Source organism: Sardina pilchardus, chromosome 7 (genome assembly GCF_963854185.1).
Source record: "Sardina pilchardus chromosome 7, fSarPil1.1, whole genome shotgun sequence".
Taxonomy (NCBI): Eukaryota; Metazoa; Chordata; class Actinopteri; order Clupeiformes; family Clupeidae; genus Sardina; species Sardina pilchardus.
Window position 1 is genome coordinate 32,298,244 of NC_085000.1, and position 14,438 is coordinate 32,312,681.

The following is a 14,438-nucleotide window of genomic DNA, read 5'->3' on the forward strand; positions in this document are numbered from 1 at the left end:
TTCAGTGTGGATGGACTCAGGCTGTCACAGACTCCTTTGGAATATGACTTGGACTCAAACTAACTTACTTGTCATGGCTAATTTGCCCATTGAATAGATATTAGGGATGTCGCTCTCCATTGACTGGCGTGGTAAGCATCCCCCTTTTTTCTGGCTATTGGCTCTTTATTAGGTTACTAAGGCGCTGAGTGAGCTAAACAACTGGACTGAGTCAGTTTGCTGACTGCTTTGATTACATCCTCTACTTGCATTAGTAACCAGCAGAAGCCCTACTGCAACAGGAGAGCTCTTAGCTGTTTGAGATGTAACAATAATCCCTCAGCAGATGGTGGGGTGGTGTAGTTTAGAATGGCGTAGATTGCACCTCTGTGGTTGGATTGTCTCTCTGAGGAGGTTAATTACCTCAGTGTGTTAAGTGAACTCACTGGTGTAACCTGCCTCTTTCACCACGCCTCACTCTAGTACTGCTCCTCAACCTGTTCGCCTGTAGCATAGCATAGCCTGTTAGCCTAAACCTGGTACATTAGAGATGTATCAACTGATGTGTGTGTGTGTGTGTGTGTGTGTGCTCCAAGTCTCTCTTTCTTTCTTTCTTTCTCTCTCTCTCTCTCTCTCTCTCTCTCTCTCTCGTGGTTTAAGTTCAAAGTCACTGGGACAAATGAGGATATGTGGTATAGTGTCTCAGGGTTCGACTTAGATTTATATATTTTTCAATTCAGTTTGCAAATTAATTTACAGGTTGTTTCAAAATATTTGTATATTCATATTTGAAGGACCCAGTTAATATCATTAACAAGTATAAATAAATAAATAATGTTTCAGATTAAGATAGAAATATATTGCTGTTGCTCGTATGTACCCTATGTCTTCCATTTCACACTGTACAATATGTTTTTCTTGTGCTGATGCAGCCCCATGAGTCAGAGCTCTCTGAGGCCCGGGTTGCCCTCTCTCAAGCTCTACTGGACCGAGAGCGCCTCCTGCAGGAAATCCAGAAGTATGACCCCACGTTCACACTCTGATCTCCCTCACATAACAGGCCAGTGGGGGGCGACATACAACTACTGAAGTTATGGAGAACCAGTTGAAGTGCCACAGAACAAACTCTTTCTAATGGGTGTTAGGGGAAATTGTCTTATCTGACAATGACAGGAACAAAAAAAAATCTTAAACATATGTGTGTTTGATCAGCAAATAGAACATGGGGGATGAAGGTGACCTATAATTCCATTAGGGTTGCGTTTTTGTTTTGTATGAACGGATTCTGGGAGCTTGTGTGAAGAATGGGTTAACATCTAGCCATTTTTCATTTGAACCTTAAAGACCTTACGTTGGTGGTGTCGTCTCACAAGCATGGTGGACATGTTCTCTTAATTTCCCAGTCATTTTCCAATCATGGTGGAAACCAATTGCACATGCACTGTTTCACTGCCGAAGAACCCCTCCCACTGTCCTGTAATTTTTGTTCCAAGTGTGTGTGCCTGTGTGTGTGTGTGTGTGTGTGTGTGTGTGTGTGTGTGTGTGTGTGTGTGTGTGTGTGTGTGTGTGTGTGTGTGTGTGTGTGTGTGTGTGTGTGTGTGTGTGTGTGTGTGTGTGTGTGTGTGTGTGTGTGTGTGTGTGTGTGTGTGTGTGTGTGTGTGTGTGTGTGTGTGTGTGTGTGTGTGTGTGTGTGTGTAATCTCCACTAATGTCCGGCATTCTGGACTAATTCCATTAGTATTACAAATTTGGCCTAGTGTGGGCCTGTTACCATCTCCCGAGGGTCACGTGGTGTGTATATGAACTTGAAAATTCCTCTTAGCTATACAATTGACTCACCTTGGTATATTATTAGGTGTATATATGTTATCATTGGCTGCTATTTAGATGCATCAATGCATTTCTGCATAGGACCACTATGGTATTAAGGAGATAAGGAGTTAAGAAAAATAATAAGCACTTTGAAGCAGACCTCTATCCTGTTTAGAGTGACTGGTACAGTACATCCCATTACTGTTGTATTCATTTACAGTGTTATTCGTAGATTGAGAAAAGCTTTAATCTAAGCTCTCAGTATTTGTAACCAATTTGAGCTCATTCAAGTCACTGCAGAAAGTACTGTCTGTTAGTCAAGCATACATAGAGGTATGTGTGTTTAGGATGTACACGGGTAACTAATGAAGACTTGCCTTATTAATTTCCAGAGTTAGTAAGGGAAGCTAGTCATTTAGTTTTTTGTCCATAGATTAAATATAGAGTTTGGTAAAGGTCATGTTTGTGTCAACATAGAATGCAATGCCTTGCATAGTGTCTTGTTTCAGTGGATGAACGATGAAGGGAGTTACTGAGGTACTCTGAAACATGCTCCTAGTCTCTGCTCACATTGTCCCCAGCATAGCAGAGTTCCTCAGTTTGTGTGTCATTCTGCCAAAGTGGTTTGGTGATTTATTAACTGCAGTCTAGACAAGCTAGTAACATCTTCCTTTTCACATTGTACATTTAAAAACATTAATCTATAGTTGTGTCAGATGTAGCAAGAAAGACTTCTATCAAAAATGATCTTGCCAATTGCTGGCTGTATAAATTGTCTATTTTCTGTGTGCGTCTTTGCACATGAAATGCTTAGTCTCAAGGACAAAGAAAAACAATAACCCTCTGTAAAGTATGGGTGCCATATTGGATACAGCAAAAGCACTCTGAACATACCTAATGCCAAATATGTTTTAGTTTTATACATTTTTGTTTTCAATTTCTGTAAAATTCCTTTTGTTTAGAATGTTTGGTCATGTTGGCATGTATGAAATGTTCATGTGTAATACTCTATAGGTACCTGAGGCGGATGATAAAAAAAAATAGTCAATACTTATTTTGGATACGTTTTGCGCTACGTCTTTCTCTGATTGGACAAATGTTGGAAATGCGTTGCAGATATGTTTTGTTTACCCCATTTTGTTTTTTATCTGAATGAAGTCTCCCCAAGATCAACAAGGGTTCTGCAAAGCAGAAGGTATTAATATGGTTCAATGTAAACAATATGAGCGCACCTTTTTTAAATGACTAAAACTCTTTAACAGATGGATTGTGGGTAACTATTGGTGGAGGCCTTGTGCATCTACAGCTTATAGGTTTAATGCAAAATTTAAACTTTGGCTCGGTGAGCTTGACTTCTACACATGTCACTTGCCAAATGCCCAAGTCCCTTGCCAAATGCCCGAGTCCCTTGCTTGCTTACCCACAGTTCACCTCTGCGTAGATGTCCTTTCATTGGGCACATTGCTTTAGTTTACATTGACTTGTACCAGTGCCTTTCAACCCTCCCCGGGCAAGAACCAGGCCCCAGAGAAGGAAGGGTGAAATGGCATCAGTGCATGGTGGTTATTCAAGTACTGTAGACTCTTCCAGCGTCATGTCTGACTACTGTCGATAGCAAACTGTAGGTACTGTATAAAGAGCAATATTTAACAAAATATATACATAACTGATGTATATGAAAAAAGACACAAATCAAAAGAACTCTTGGTGCCCAAGCACCCAATGCATGCCATGAAGATCCAGTGTTTATTTCGGGTTTCAGGTTTTGTGTCAGTGAGTTGACGGTGTAATTTCCTAGATTGTTGTTTTAAAAACACTATTTCTAAGTTAACAGTATTTTTTTTAAAGTTATTAGTGCTCATTTGTTTAGAGACCTCTTCTAGAGATCTCTCCAGCATGCTAATTTCACTCACTTTTGAATTTGTGCTGACATCTTTTTCATAAATTAAGTTGGAAGTATAACACATAAGAACAAATGGTGATTAGAAATGGCTGTTGCCAGCCAGAGTAGAGCTGGGGTTTTTAGTCTTCTCATTATGCATGACTTGTGTTTCAGTGGTGCAGATGTGTTTGCCATCAAGGTCACAGTGGCTGTGTGTGCTGAAGCAGAGATGCGTTGTCTCTTATTTCAGCCATTAGATTCAGTGCTCTGAAGTGAGCATTTTGAGACAGTGTTTTTTTTCTGTAGTCACAGTCACTGATAATTACATAGACTAGACACCTTCTCTCCCAGCCAGGCAGACAGGTGTGTTCATTGTTGGTGATGGGATTTTAGAGATGTTGCTTCAGTGGTGTGTGCTGGGTATCGGTCAGTGGACTGCTAAATGGATGTTAAAGTAGTCATTTCCTTCATAAGCAGCAGGGGCTCCTCTGTTGAAGGGTGTTGAATGCAGAGCTCTAGATACTGCGATGTGGACTAGACTGGAAAATGTCCAGATTTTGTTTGCAAGTTCTTCTTTTGTCTCCTGTTCTTTTTTTTTTCATGTATAAAACACAGGTACAGATCTAATTGTGTCCATTTTTTGATGTGTCTGTATTTCTACATTTGCCTGTGAATCACTTGCTTCTGAAATGCCATTGTGAACATGTTCATCTAGTGGCCTTGGTTGTCAACATGCCTTGTGTGGAATATAGATTCCCCCTTCCCATTGGAAATGAAAGATCGAGAGGGGCTGTGGTACCCTGCCCGATCACATCTCAAACTCTGTATTTTAGCAAGAATGGCTTTCTACTTTTGCCTTCATAGGCCAGAGGTTTTTGAATAACTACACGCAGCAGTATTATAGTAGTAAGTAGTCGAGGTTGTAAAATACATAGTTCAGTAGGCCGTTAAGCATGTATACCGGAGGTGATCGCATGGAACATTTAATCTTCTCACAGGTGCATCTCGTTGCCATGGACTTTATCCACAACACAATTTACAGCCTGAGCTGGCACACAGCCATGTTTCATCTGACTTACCCTGACTCCTGTAGACAAGAATGACCCATAACTCAGTTGTGCCTCAATTATATGTTAGGGGTATTCTTTGTTCCACACAAAAAAATGTTTCCAAAATCATTATACTTCCATTTTTTTATGATTATCTTGTATTATAATAATGATGGTGTTAACTTTATGGGTTTCAGTTATATTGACACCCAGTATTACAATTGGAAAGAATGTTCTGTGTGTGAAATTAAGACTTTCTGGAATGGAACCCCCACCCCACCCCACCCCACCCCCATCCATCATTTTTTACTTGTGTAAATAATAGAAATGTGTTATGTAGGAAAGTTTTAAAAAAAGAAAAGTAGAGCATATCAGTTGACTGCATATTCAAAGAGGGTCTTTATCCTTCAGGATGGAGATAACTCATTGTCCATTTTACTCCACTGTGTTACACTGTGTTCACTAGTTGCTATGATACTTCCTTTAAAACTGCACTACTTGGGGTTGAGAAATTGAGGTCTCCTTAATGTGTTTCTTCATTAAACTCGCATGCAGGTGAGCCATTTTTATAATGGAACTCCTTTCCCCTTGAGTGTTCTCAGTGTGTGTGTGTGTGTGTACGTACAGTATGTATGTATGTATGTATGTGTGTGTGTGTGTAAATCACCAATGTTCTCTAAGATTTAAGACTTTGTACCATCATCACACCTTATACTGTATGTCAGATTGGTTCTGTGAACCATCGCTTTGTGTGAACGATATGACAAATCTAAATGAATTAAAAAAAGGTTTAACTACGTATCCTCACACTAAACTGGGTCCAGTGGTCTCTCTCCTTTGTCCTTGCATTACAAATGATCATGGTGGCATTTATGCATTAAGGGATTCACTTACAGGTGGATTACAATATACTACAGAACCAATTTTCATACTAAAATTATTGATAAACTACACATTTATTATTTACGACCAGGACTTTATGACCAGGATTGTAATGACTGATATGTTTGATAGAATGGATGTTATTAAATTCTTTAATAGTAAAAAAAGAGTAGATGATACAACAAAAAAGGTCTGTATACAAGAATGTGATGCTTCAGATGAGTATTGTTCTTACACATCAGTCTACAAAAGCATTTCAGAAGCAGCACTGAAAACTGAATTAACACATTTGACATCCGAGTGAGTCCATAATTAGTACAACTGAAAGAAAACATCACTCACTGCTTGCAGTCAGTGATTCTCGGCTCGCCGGTCTCCATAACCTCATTACAGTTCCTAGCCTTAAGATCACATCGCTCCTCTTTCTTAACTTTGCTTGGCCGTGGTGGCGGCTCAGTGAAAGAGGACGCATTTGGGCTTGGTGTTGGATCTGCTCTCAGCTCAGTGGAAGAGGATGCGTTTGTGTTTGGTGCTGGGGATCTGCTCTCGGCTCTTCAACCTCCTCACGGCTTCTCTCATGTGCTTGGGCTGCAGGGGCGGTGTGTCGCCCCACTTATCGCATACGTCCAGTGCTACAGTCATGAACCAGACAGACACCAGGGAGGAAAAACACAAGTTAATGGTAGTTTGGGTATTTGCACCGGCAAAAGAGAGATAATAAAGGGGAACAAAGCGAAGCAGCTGCTTACCTTCTTCTACAATTTCCCCAGCGAACACCTTTGAAATACCCGACATGGCAATGACGACGTTTTGTGAGACGGAGGTCCCGGTGATGGACTGGATAAGCTGAGCCAAGCACAAAGACATTAAGGATTCAGCATTAACAAAAAATCAATCTGAAGCAGTTAACTAATGATCATAATGAAGTAACTCACCCTTTTAATAGCAGCTTTGGGAAATGCAGAACGTCTGTACATCTCGTAACGATTAAGCTGTTCCTCAGAAAATGAAGAGACTAAAACCCTGATGATGAGAGAGATGCATTAAGTAAATGTGCATCAGTAAGTGTTTCAACTCACAACAAATGTAAGACACATTTCATTGCTCTGAAGAGACTTACTGCATCTTTTGGATCTCATCTTCATCTACTTTCTGCTTTTTCTCCTTCTTCTTCTCTACGTCAACCTTCAACTTCTTAGAGGCCGGGGCGTTTAGACCTGACGTTCCCTCATCCTCATCCTCCCCTGCATTCGCCTCCTTGGCAAGTTCCTAAGTAAGGCAACAGGAAATAAGTGGCAACTATTTGTATGCTGCAAAACGTTGGTCTTGAACCTTGGCCAAAGATGTTTGCTGAAACGTCAGTCTTGAATTAACAGAGATCAAGTGTGTGGCTGCTACTAACTCCATATTCTGATCACCCTCCTGACCAGAACGTTTATATCTTAATTCTTCAAGTTGCAAAACTTTTAGCAGATATTGTGAGGGCAAATGTGAAATTCAAATGGTTCACATTTTCATGGTTGTTTCTTTTCATGGTACTTTGCAAATGAAATGATTGCAGCATAACAGGGACCCTGTTGTAAGTTCTGGGAGCTGGTCTGCTCCTGAGCCATAGACCTCCTTGGTTTTTACGTAGACAAGTTCTGTGTGGTTTCATCTCTACCTAAGAGGGTCACATGTTCCTATGAATTTAAAATATTATTTTCTGATTATGATGTTTTTTCTGATTATATTCTGATGATAAGGACAATAATACACAGACTAACCCCTTTGTCGTCTTCTTTTTGTGACTGCTGGGAGCTGGAATCTACAGAAGCGTCGGCTCCAGCAGGTCCTTCTTTTTCACTAACGTCATTTTCCTGCAATTCCTCCTTTGGCATGGATGCTGATCCAGAGTCAATTTTCATTCTAGCAGGGTCAGCCATTGTGAGGACCTGTCTAGTGCTCCAACCACCTTGTCTGTTATCTCTGGGGGAAAGTTGGACATGTCAAACATAGAGCTGAATCCAGATAGTGAATGCAGTGGTGTAGTCTATCTATGTGATACGCAGGACTTATACCCACTTAAATATCATCACCATCTCAGTATTCCTACTTGAAGTAGGCAAGGATATGCATTAACGTTTGGGGTTGAGCACAGCATACCCACTACAGCTAACTGCTACATCACATTATACCCACTACAGCTGGGCCTAACTAGTATCACAGTGTACCCTCTACAGTTAACTAGAATACACCACAGTATATCCACTACAGCTGGGCCTAACTAGTATCGCAGTGCACCCTCTACAGTTAAATAGACTACATCACAGTATACCCACGATAGCTAACTAGAATACACCACAGTATATCCACTACAGCTAACTAGAATACACCACAGTATCCACTACAGCTAACTACTACATGACAGTAGGCACTAAAGTTAACGACTACATCACAACATTACAGTACCCACTACAGCTAACTAGATCTACCTCTGAATCATGGTTGGTGTCAGAATGGCGAAAAGACATTCGATGGTAGCCAGTGTTAGCCAGCTAGGAGTTAGCGCTGACTACTAGCCACAAACACCCAATAGATTGTAAGCTTCAGAAACAACGATATAACAAAGCAAGTGCATGACCGAACTGCGTTGCAATACATCCTACTTCACAAAGCCTATAGAAATCATTAGCTATTGGCTGAAGTTTAGTGGTAACGTTATATGATTTGCAGCTAAGTTAACGTTAGCTAGCTGCTATCTCTGCATCAACCAGCTCACTTCACTGTGAAAATCTACAGATAACTTACTATTACGAAAGAGTTCTTCACCAGGGGGTATCCGGAGGAAGGGAGAGGCATCAATATAATGTTAACAATGCAGCATGTATTAATAGCTAAAGAAAATAGCTTAATCAAATACTTAGCCCTAACACTGGTGGTGCTGCTACCTCGCAGTTTGTTGATGTATCAGCTATGCGCATACACTTCCTTTTCCGGTTTCTCGACCAATTAAATTTACTACTACTAATGCTAGAATATTCTTCTTCTTCTTCTTCTTCTTTTTTATTGGCGGTTGGCAAGCAACGAATGGTGTGCATTACCGCCACCTTCTGAAAAGGAGTGTGGGTCTGGAGTAACTATCTACCCTCTTAAATCAAATTAAATTAAAAGGAAAAAAAAAAAAAAAAAAAAAAAAAAGGGGCAAATAATTATATTCTGCATATAAGACCTGTGTCTCTTAGAAACTGAAACAGATGACTAATGCATGCTTCTCCTGATTGTCTCTGTAATATTACCCTAAGTCTCAGGGGTACTTCCTCAGCTTCAAGGCACCTGGATAGTTCCTGTCTCTCAGGCTGGTACTTACTACAGGACTCAATGGCATGCTCTATGGTTTCTTGAGTATTGCATTCACTACAGATGCCATCAACATGTTTTCTCATTAAAAACAATGTGCTGTTCAAACCTGTGTGGCCTAACCTCATTCTAGACACCATGTCTTCTTCCTGTGTGCATCTACTTGTAGTTCTACACCATCCCACAGTCCTTTGAATACTATAAAATTGTCTCCCAGTGTGTTCACTGTCCCACATCTTCTGCCACTTCTCTCTCAGCTTAGCCTTAGCAATACTCCTAATTTCAGCCTTGCTGTACTTAATCTCCATGTCTACATTAGGATGTTCTGTAGCTTTCTTAGCATGCTGATCTGCCAACTCATTCCCTGTTACTCCAATGTGCGCTGGAACCCACAGGAGTGCAACACTGATTCCTGAGTTCTGCAGACTGCTTGCTAGTTGGACTATGTCTAAAACAATGTCCTGCCTTGACTGAGACTGAACATTCTTAATACTGCACAATGCTGAGGAAGAGTCAGAGGCTATAACTATATTTCTTGGCCTAGGCCTATTACTCTCACTCCATGAGAGAGCCAAGAGGATGGCAACCAGCTCTGCTGAGTATACTGCCAGGTCATTATTTAGCCTCTTCCTCACAGCTATTCTCAGTTTAGGGATGACAAAAGCTGCCCCCACATGTCTGTCCTCTCTTTTTGACGCATCTGTAAATATAATAGATCGGTCCCCGTATGAATCCTGTATAAACCCTTCCACATAAGCTTTATCTACTTCTTCGCCTTCCTCTCTTGCCTCTAGGAGGCCAAAGTCAACTGAAGGCAACTCAAGGGTCCACAGAGGCACTACTGGATAAGGCACTGTGGCACACACCGCTAACTGGTCTACCTCCACTTCTCTTGCTTTTCCTTGAATGATCCAGCCAAAGCTTTTGATTTTTGTGCTCACTCTCTCTTGACAGTTTACCAAGGTGTTCAAGCCTATGTGGCCGTCCTGGTGTCCCTTAAGGTTAGCCCAGTATACCAGAGCTAGTTGATCTCGTCTGAGATGCAAAGGCATCTCCCCCAATTCCACCAGTAAGGCTGCCACAGGAGTGGTTTTCATGGCTCCACTACATATTCTTAACGCTTGATGTTGCACAATGTCTAGCTTCTTTAGAGCCGTATTAGCAGCAGACCTGTACACAATACATCCATAATCAAGTACTGATCTTATTAACCCAATATAGATGGTCTTTAATGCAGGCCTACTAGCACCCCACTCTATACCCCGCAGACACCGCATTACATTCAGTACCTTTTTACACTTCTCTCTCATTTTTTGGATATGCACTGCCCACGTTAATCGCTTGTCAAACCAAATACCTAGGTACTTGAAATGGTCTGTCCTTTCCAGCTCTTGCCCACAAACTGTAATTTTTAGGTCCTGACTTATAGTTCTTCTTGTGAAGAACATAGTCTTTGTCTTCTCCACAGATATCCTAAAGCCCCATTCAAGAGCCCACTTTTGTACAGTGTTTACTGCTTCCTGCATCTTGTTTACAATATGATTTATATTCCTTCCTCTCTTCCACATTGCTCCATCATCTGCAAATAATGCAACACCTATGGAGCTATCTATGTTCTTAAATACACCGTTTATCATAATAGTAAAAAGTAGAGGACTTATTATACTACCTTGGGGAGTACCATTTTCAACCTCATACTCATTGCTAAAAACACCATTTATTTTTACTTTAATTTTCCTTTCTGATAGGAAGCTTTTAACCCATTGCAACATTCTTCCTCTTATACCAAGCTGAGACAGTTTAACAAGCAATCCCTCCTTCCACATCATGTCATATGCTTTCTCTATATCAAAATATACTGCTATAACAGACTCTTTATTTACCTGCGCCTTCCTTATGACATCCTCCAGGGCTACTGCTGGGTCCATAGTGCTTCTGCCTTTCCTGAATCCTGACTGATAGTTGTGTATTAAACCTGTGATCTCTAGAGAATATACCAACCTGTCATTCACCATTCTTTCAAGGGTCTTCCCCATTTGGGAGGTTAGCGCTATTGGCCTATAGCTACCAGGACTTTTTGGGTCTTTCCCGGGTTTCCTTATAGGAATAATGATGGACTCCTTCCAGGAAAGGGGGATTACTCCCTCTTCCCACACCCTATTATACAGCTGAAGCAATACCCCTTTACTCTCATCACTCAGTTTCTCTAGCATTGAATAGCATATTTTATCCCCTCCTGGTGTAGATCTGCCTACCTTTTTTAAAGCACTGTTCAGTTCCTGAAGTGTAAATAATCTATTTAACACTCCTCCTTCCCCTTCACTCTCTTGTTCTTCCATACTATACTTAGCCATTGTGTCATGCCTTGCTCTCCTCTCCTCATGACTCAGACTATCTGAGCTATGCACCTTAGCCAATGTTTTTACTATCGCTTCTGCCTTATCTTTACAATTTGTAATGACATTCCCTCCGTCTACCATTACTGGGTATTCATATTCCCTTCCGTTTCCTCTCATCTTTTTGATCATTCCCCACACTCTTTCTATAGGTGTTGTCCGTCCAAGTGAACTACAGAACTTTCTCCAATACTCCTTCTTTGTCTTTTTAATTACTTGTCTAACCTTAGCTTGTGACCTCTTATACTCTATCAGATTCTGGAAGTTATGTGTCCTTTTTAAAGTTCTGAAGGCCTTGTTTCTCTTTTTTATGGCTTCACTACATTCCTTAGACCACCATGGCACTATTTTATTCAGACCCTTAGGCTTAGTTTTTGGAATAGAGCTTTCTGCCGCAACTACTATACTACTACTAATAGCACTACATAAACCTTCAACACTTTGACTACTATCAATACTCAAGAGTTCAAAGTCACTTAGTTCTTCATATTTATCCCAGTCAGCTTTCTCTAGGATCCACCTTCCCTCTCTTACTTCATTAACTCTTTCCACCTCCAATCCTATACTGACTATTATTGGGAAGTGATCACTTCCTATACTATTTTCCCTACATACCTCCCAATTACATTTATCTGCTATTTCACTAGTCACTATAGTTAAATCTATAGCAGACTCATTACCCCTTATCACATCAACCCTAGTGCTTGAACCGTCATTTAGACATACTAGGCCCTTTTCCTCCATGAAAGTTTCAACCACACCGCCATTGTAATCATCCCTGTTTCCCCAGAGTGTGCTGTGTGCATTAAAATCCCCACACCAAATAACTTTCCCATTTACATTTTCCCAAATTTCATCTATCTGTTCTGTCTCCAATTGCCTACATGGATTGTAGAAATTAATGATCCTCACACTGCCTATCCCTGTCCATACTTCTATTACGATGTATTCTAAATCATTCCCAATCTTTACTTCTCTATATTGAATCCCCCTTCTCACAAATGTAGCACATCCGCCACCATTACCTTCCCCTCTGTCTCTTCTGACACTTGTGTATCCTTTTATGACAAACTCCAGTGACTGTTTCAACCATGTTTCTTGAACACATATAATGTCTGGTTTATGTTCTAGGTCATTTAATAAACCTTTCAACTCCTGTCCATTTGCCACAAGACTTCTAGCATTCCACTGAAATACTACAAAGGGTTTTATATTGGCACCTGCGCTGGTTCATTCATCTCACTCTGTGTTAGCTCTAATTGTATTTTCTCCCATGACATGTTTCCTATGTTAAGGAATTTGGATGCAGCTTTCACAATTATCTTAATTTTTTCCGTTTTGGTTTTTGCTTGGTCAGAGCAGTTTACCACATATGCTATAAATAGTATCAGTTTCTCTGTGTTTACTGTTTGCTCCTTACACATATCCCTTCTTTCATTGATTTGCACTTGTGCTTGACTCCCCTCTCTACCCTCACTTTGAACTGCTTTGGCTGCTTCAGCATACGTCAGATTCCTTGACGACCGTACCTGCTGGATTGCTACTGCCTTTTTTCTAACTGGGCAACCACCATAAGCGGCTGTGTGGTCCCCACCACAGTTACAGCATTTCCTCTCTTCGTGAGTTCCACATTCCCCATATTCATGCTCCCCTCCGCACTTCCCACATCGCTGTTTGCCTCTACAGACTTTTGCAATATGCCCATATCTCTGACACTTATAGCATCTGACCGGAGGAGGAACATATTCCCGCATAGAAGCTCATGTAGCCTATTGTTACTCTCTCCGGTAACATTTGCTCTTTAAATTCCAGGAGAACAGAGGTACTATCCACTTTTTCACCATTCCGCTTTGCTTGAAGTCTTTTCACGCTCAACACCGTCCCTCCTTTAATGACTTTCCTGATATCCTCCAATTTCTCCCCCAGCGGGATTCCTGATATGACCCCTTTCGCTCCCCACTCCCCAAACTTCTTAACCTCACTTACTTCTTTCTTGCATACTGACTGAAATTTCAGAGCCTTATCCCTTTGGCTAGTATTTTTACACTTAATCAGTAACCTACCATCCCGCAGTATCTTTGCCATGTCTATTTCTCCCAGTGCTTTCTTCAGCCCCTGTGTCAATACAAACAACCCAACATCGCTTACATCATGCCCTTCTTTAAACTTAATTATTACCCTTAGATCGTCTTCCTTACAAAGTTTCCTTCTTACCACTCTATTCCCCTCATTAGTTTCATCCTGCTCTAGAGACCGTTTCTCTCTTCCCTGCCCTGTCCTTTGACTAACAGTTCTCCAAGACCCTGGAGTGTCAGGTATTTCCTCATCCTCATCCTCACCTCCACCACCACTACACTCATACATTCTATGCTATTCTCCAGACCCAGTCACAATTCAGATTATGCCAAATCCGCCAAATAGTTTAATATGAGTAATAAAGAGAGAGTCCTCGGTAATCCAAACAATCCGCTGCTTCCGTGGTTCCTCACGTCCAACCGGAAAAACCATCCAGACGCCCTCTGCTAGAATATTCATGTGAATGCAGACCTTTAAAACCTTCTAAATTGATGCATTATGTGGATGGTTTATGGTTGTAAAGGTATAAAGTAATTAACGCTAACGTTTGCAAATGTCTCAGACTATTAGGATACATGATGCTGGAAAATACAAGCTTAAGGACAAACTAATCAGGAGTTTGCTTCTGACCCTATTCATTTATTCAAACATGCTTGTTGAAGTTATAAGCATTAACACACTGAATCTTCATCACGCTTTTGCCTGGCCTTATGACTCTGTTGGCCTGTGTTTGGTTCCTATGACAGAAATGTCCATGCAATTATTCCAAGGGAATTCAGCTATGATTTTCTAGTGTAGACACAATCAGACTTGTTCTGTGATGGACATTTGGGCTGCCCTATTTTTGAAATGCATGCCTGTGCATCAAATGAGTATGGGATGCAGTCTGGAATGTTACATTTGCAGAAATCACAGAAAAGAAGCCTATACAGGGTAGACTATATTACCCTGATAAATATGTGATTACGCAAAATTATCACAAAACGACGTCATGTTGAGGTGGTTGTTTTTTTCTAGGAAGTGA

The 14,438-nt window shown here is 40.9% G+C and overlaps 2 protein-coding genes across 2 annotated transcripts in view; one reads left to right on the top strand and one right to left on the bottom strand.

Annotated features, from left to right (window-relative positions):
* Positions 1-5,535, top strand: part of bltp3a (bridge-like lipid transfer protein family member 3A) — a 32,019-nt gene extending 26,484 nt beyond the window's left edge. Inside the window, exon 21 of the mRNA XM_062541848.1 lies at positions 912-5,535. Within this exon, the coding sequence (XP_062397832.1) occupies positions 912-1,022 (111 nt within the window). The 3' untranslated portion in view covers positions 1,023-5,535. The remainder of the gene's footprint in view (positions 1-911) is intronic.
* A 204-nt stretch (positions 5,536-5,739) lies between these two features.
* On the bottom strand, positions 5,740-8,565 carry taf11 (TAF11 RNA polymerase II, TATA box binding protein (TBP)-associated factor). Its single transcript, XM_062541849.1, has 6 exons — positions 8,394-8,565; positions 7,370-7,571; positions 6,724-6,872; positions 6,539-6,626; positions 6,353-6,449; positions 5,740-6,235 (listed from the first exon to the last, which is right to left on the bottom strand). The coding sequence occupies exons 2-6, from the start codon at positions 7,526-7,528 to the stop codon at positions 6,105-6,107; spliced, it is 624 nt and encodes a 207-aa protein (XP_062397833.1). The 5' UTR covers positions 7,529-7,571; positions 8,394-8,565; the 3' UTR covers positions 5,740-6,104.
* Between the last annotated feature and the right edge of the window lie 5,873 nt (positions 8,566-14,438).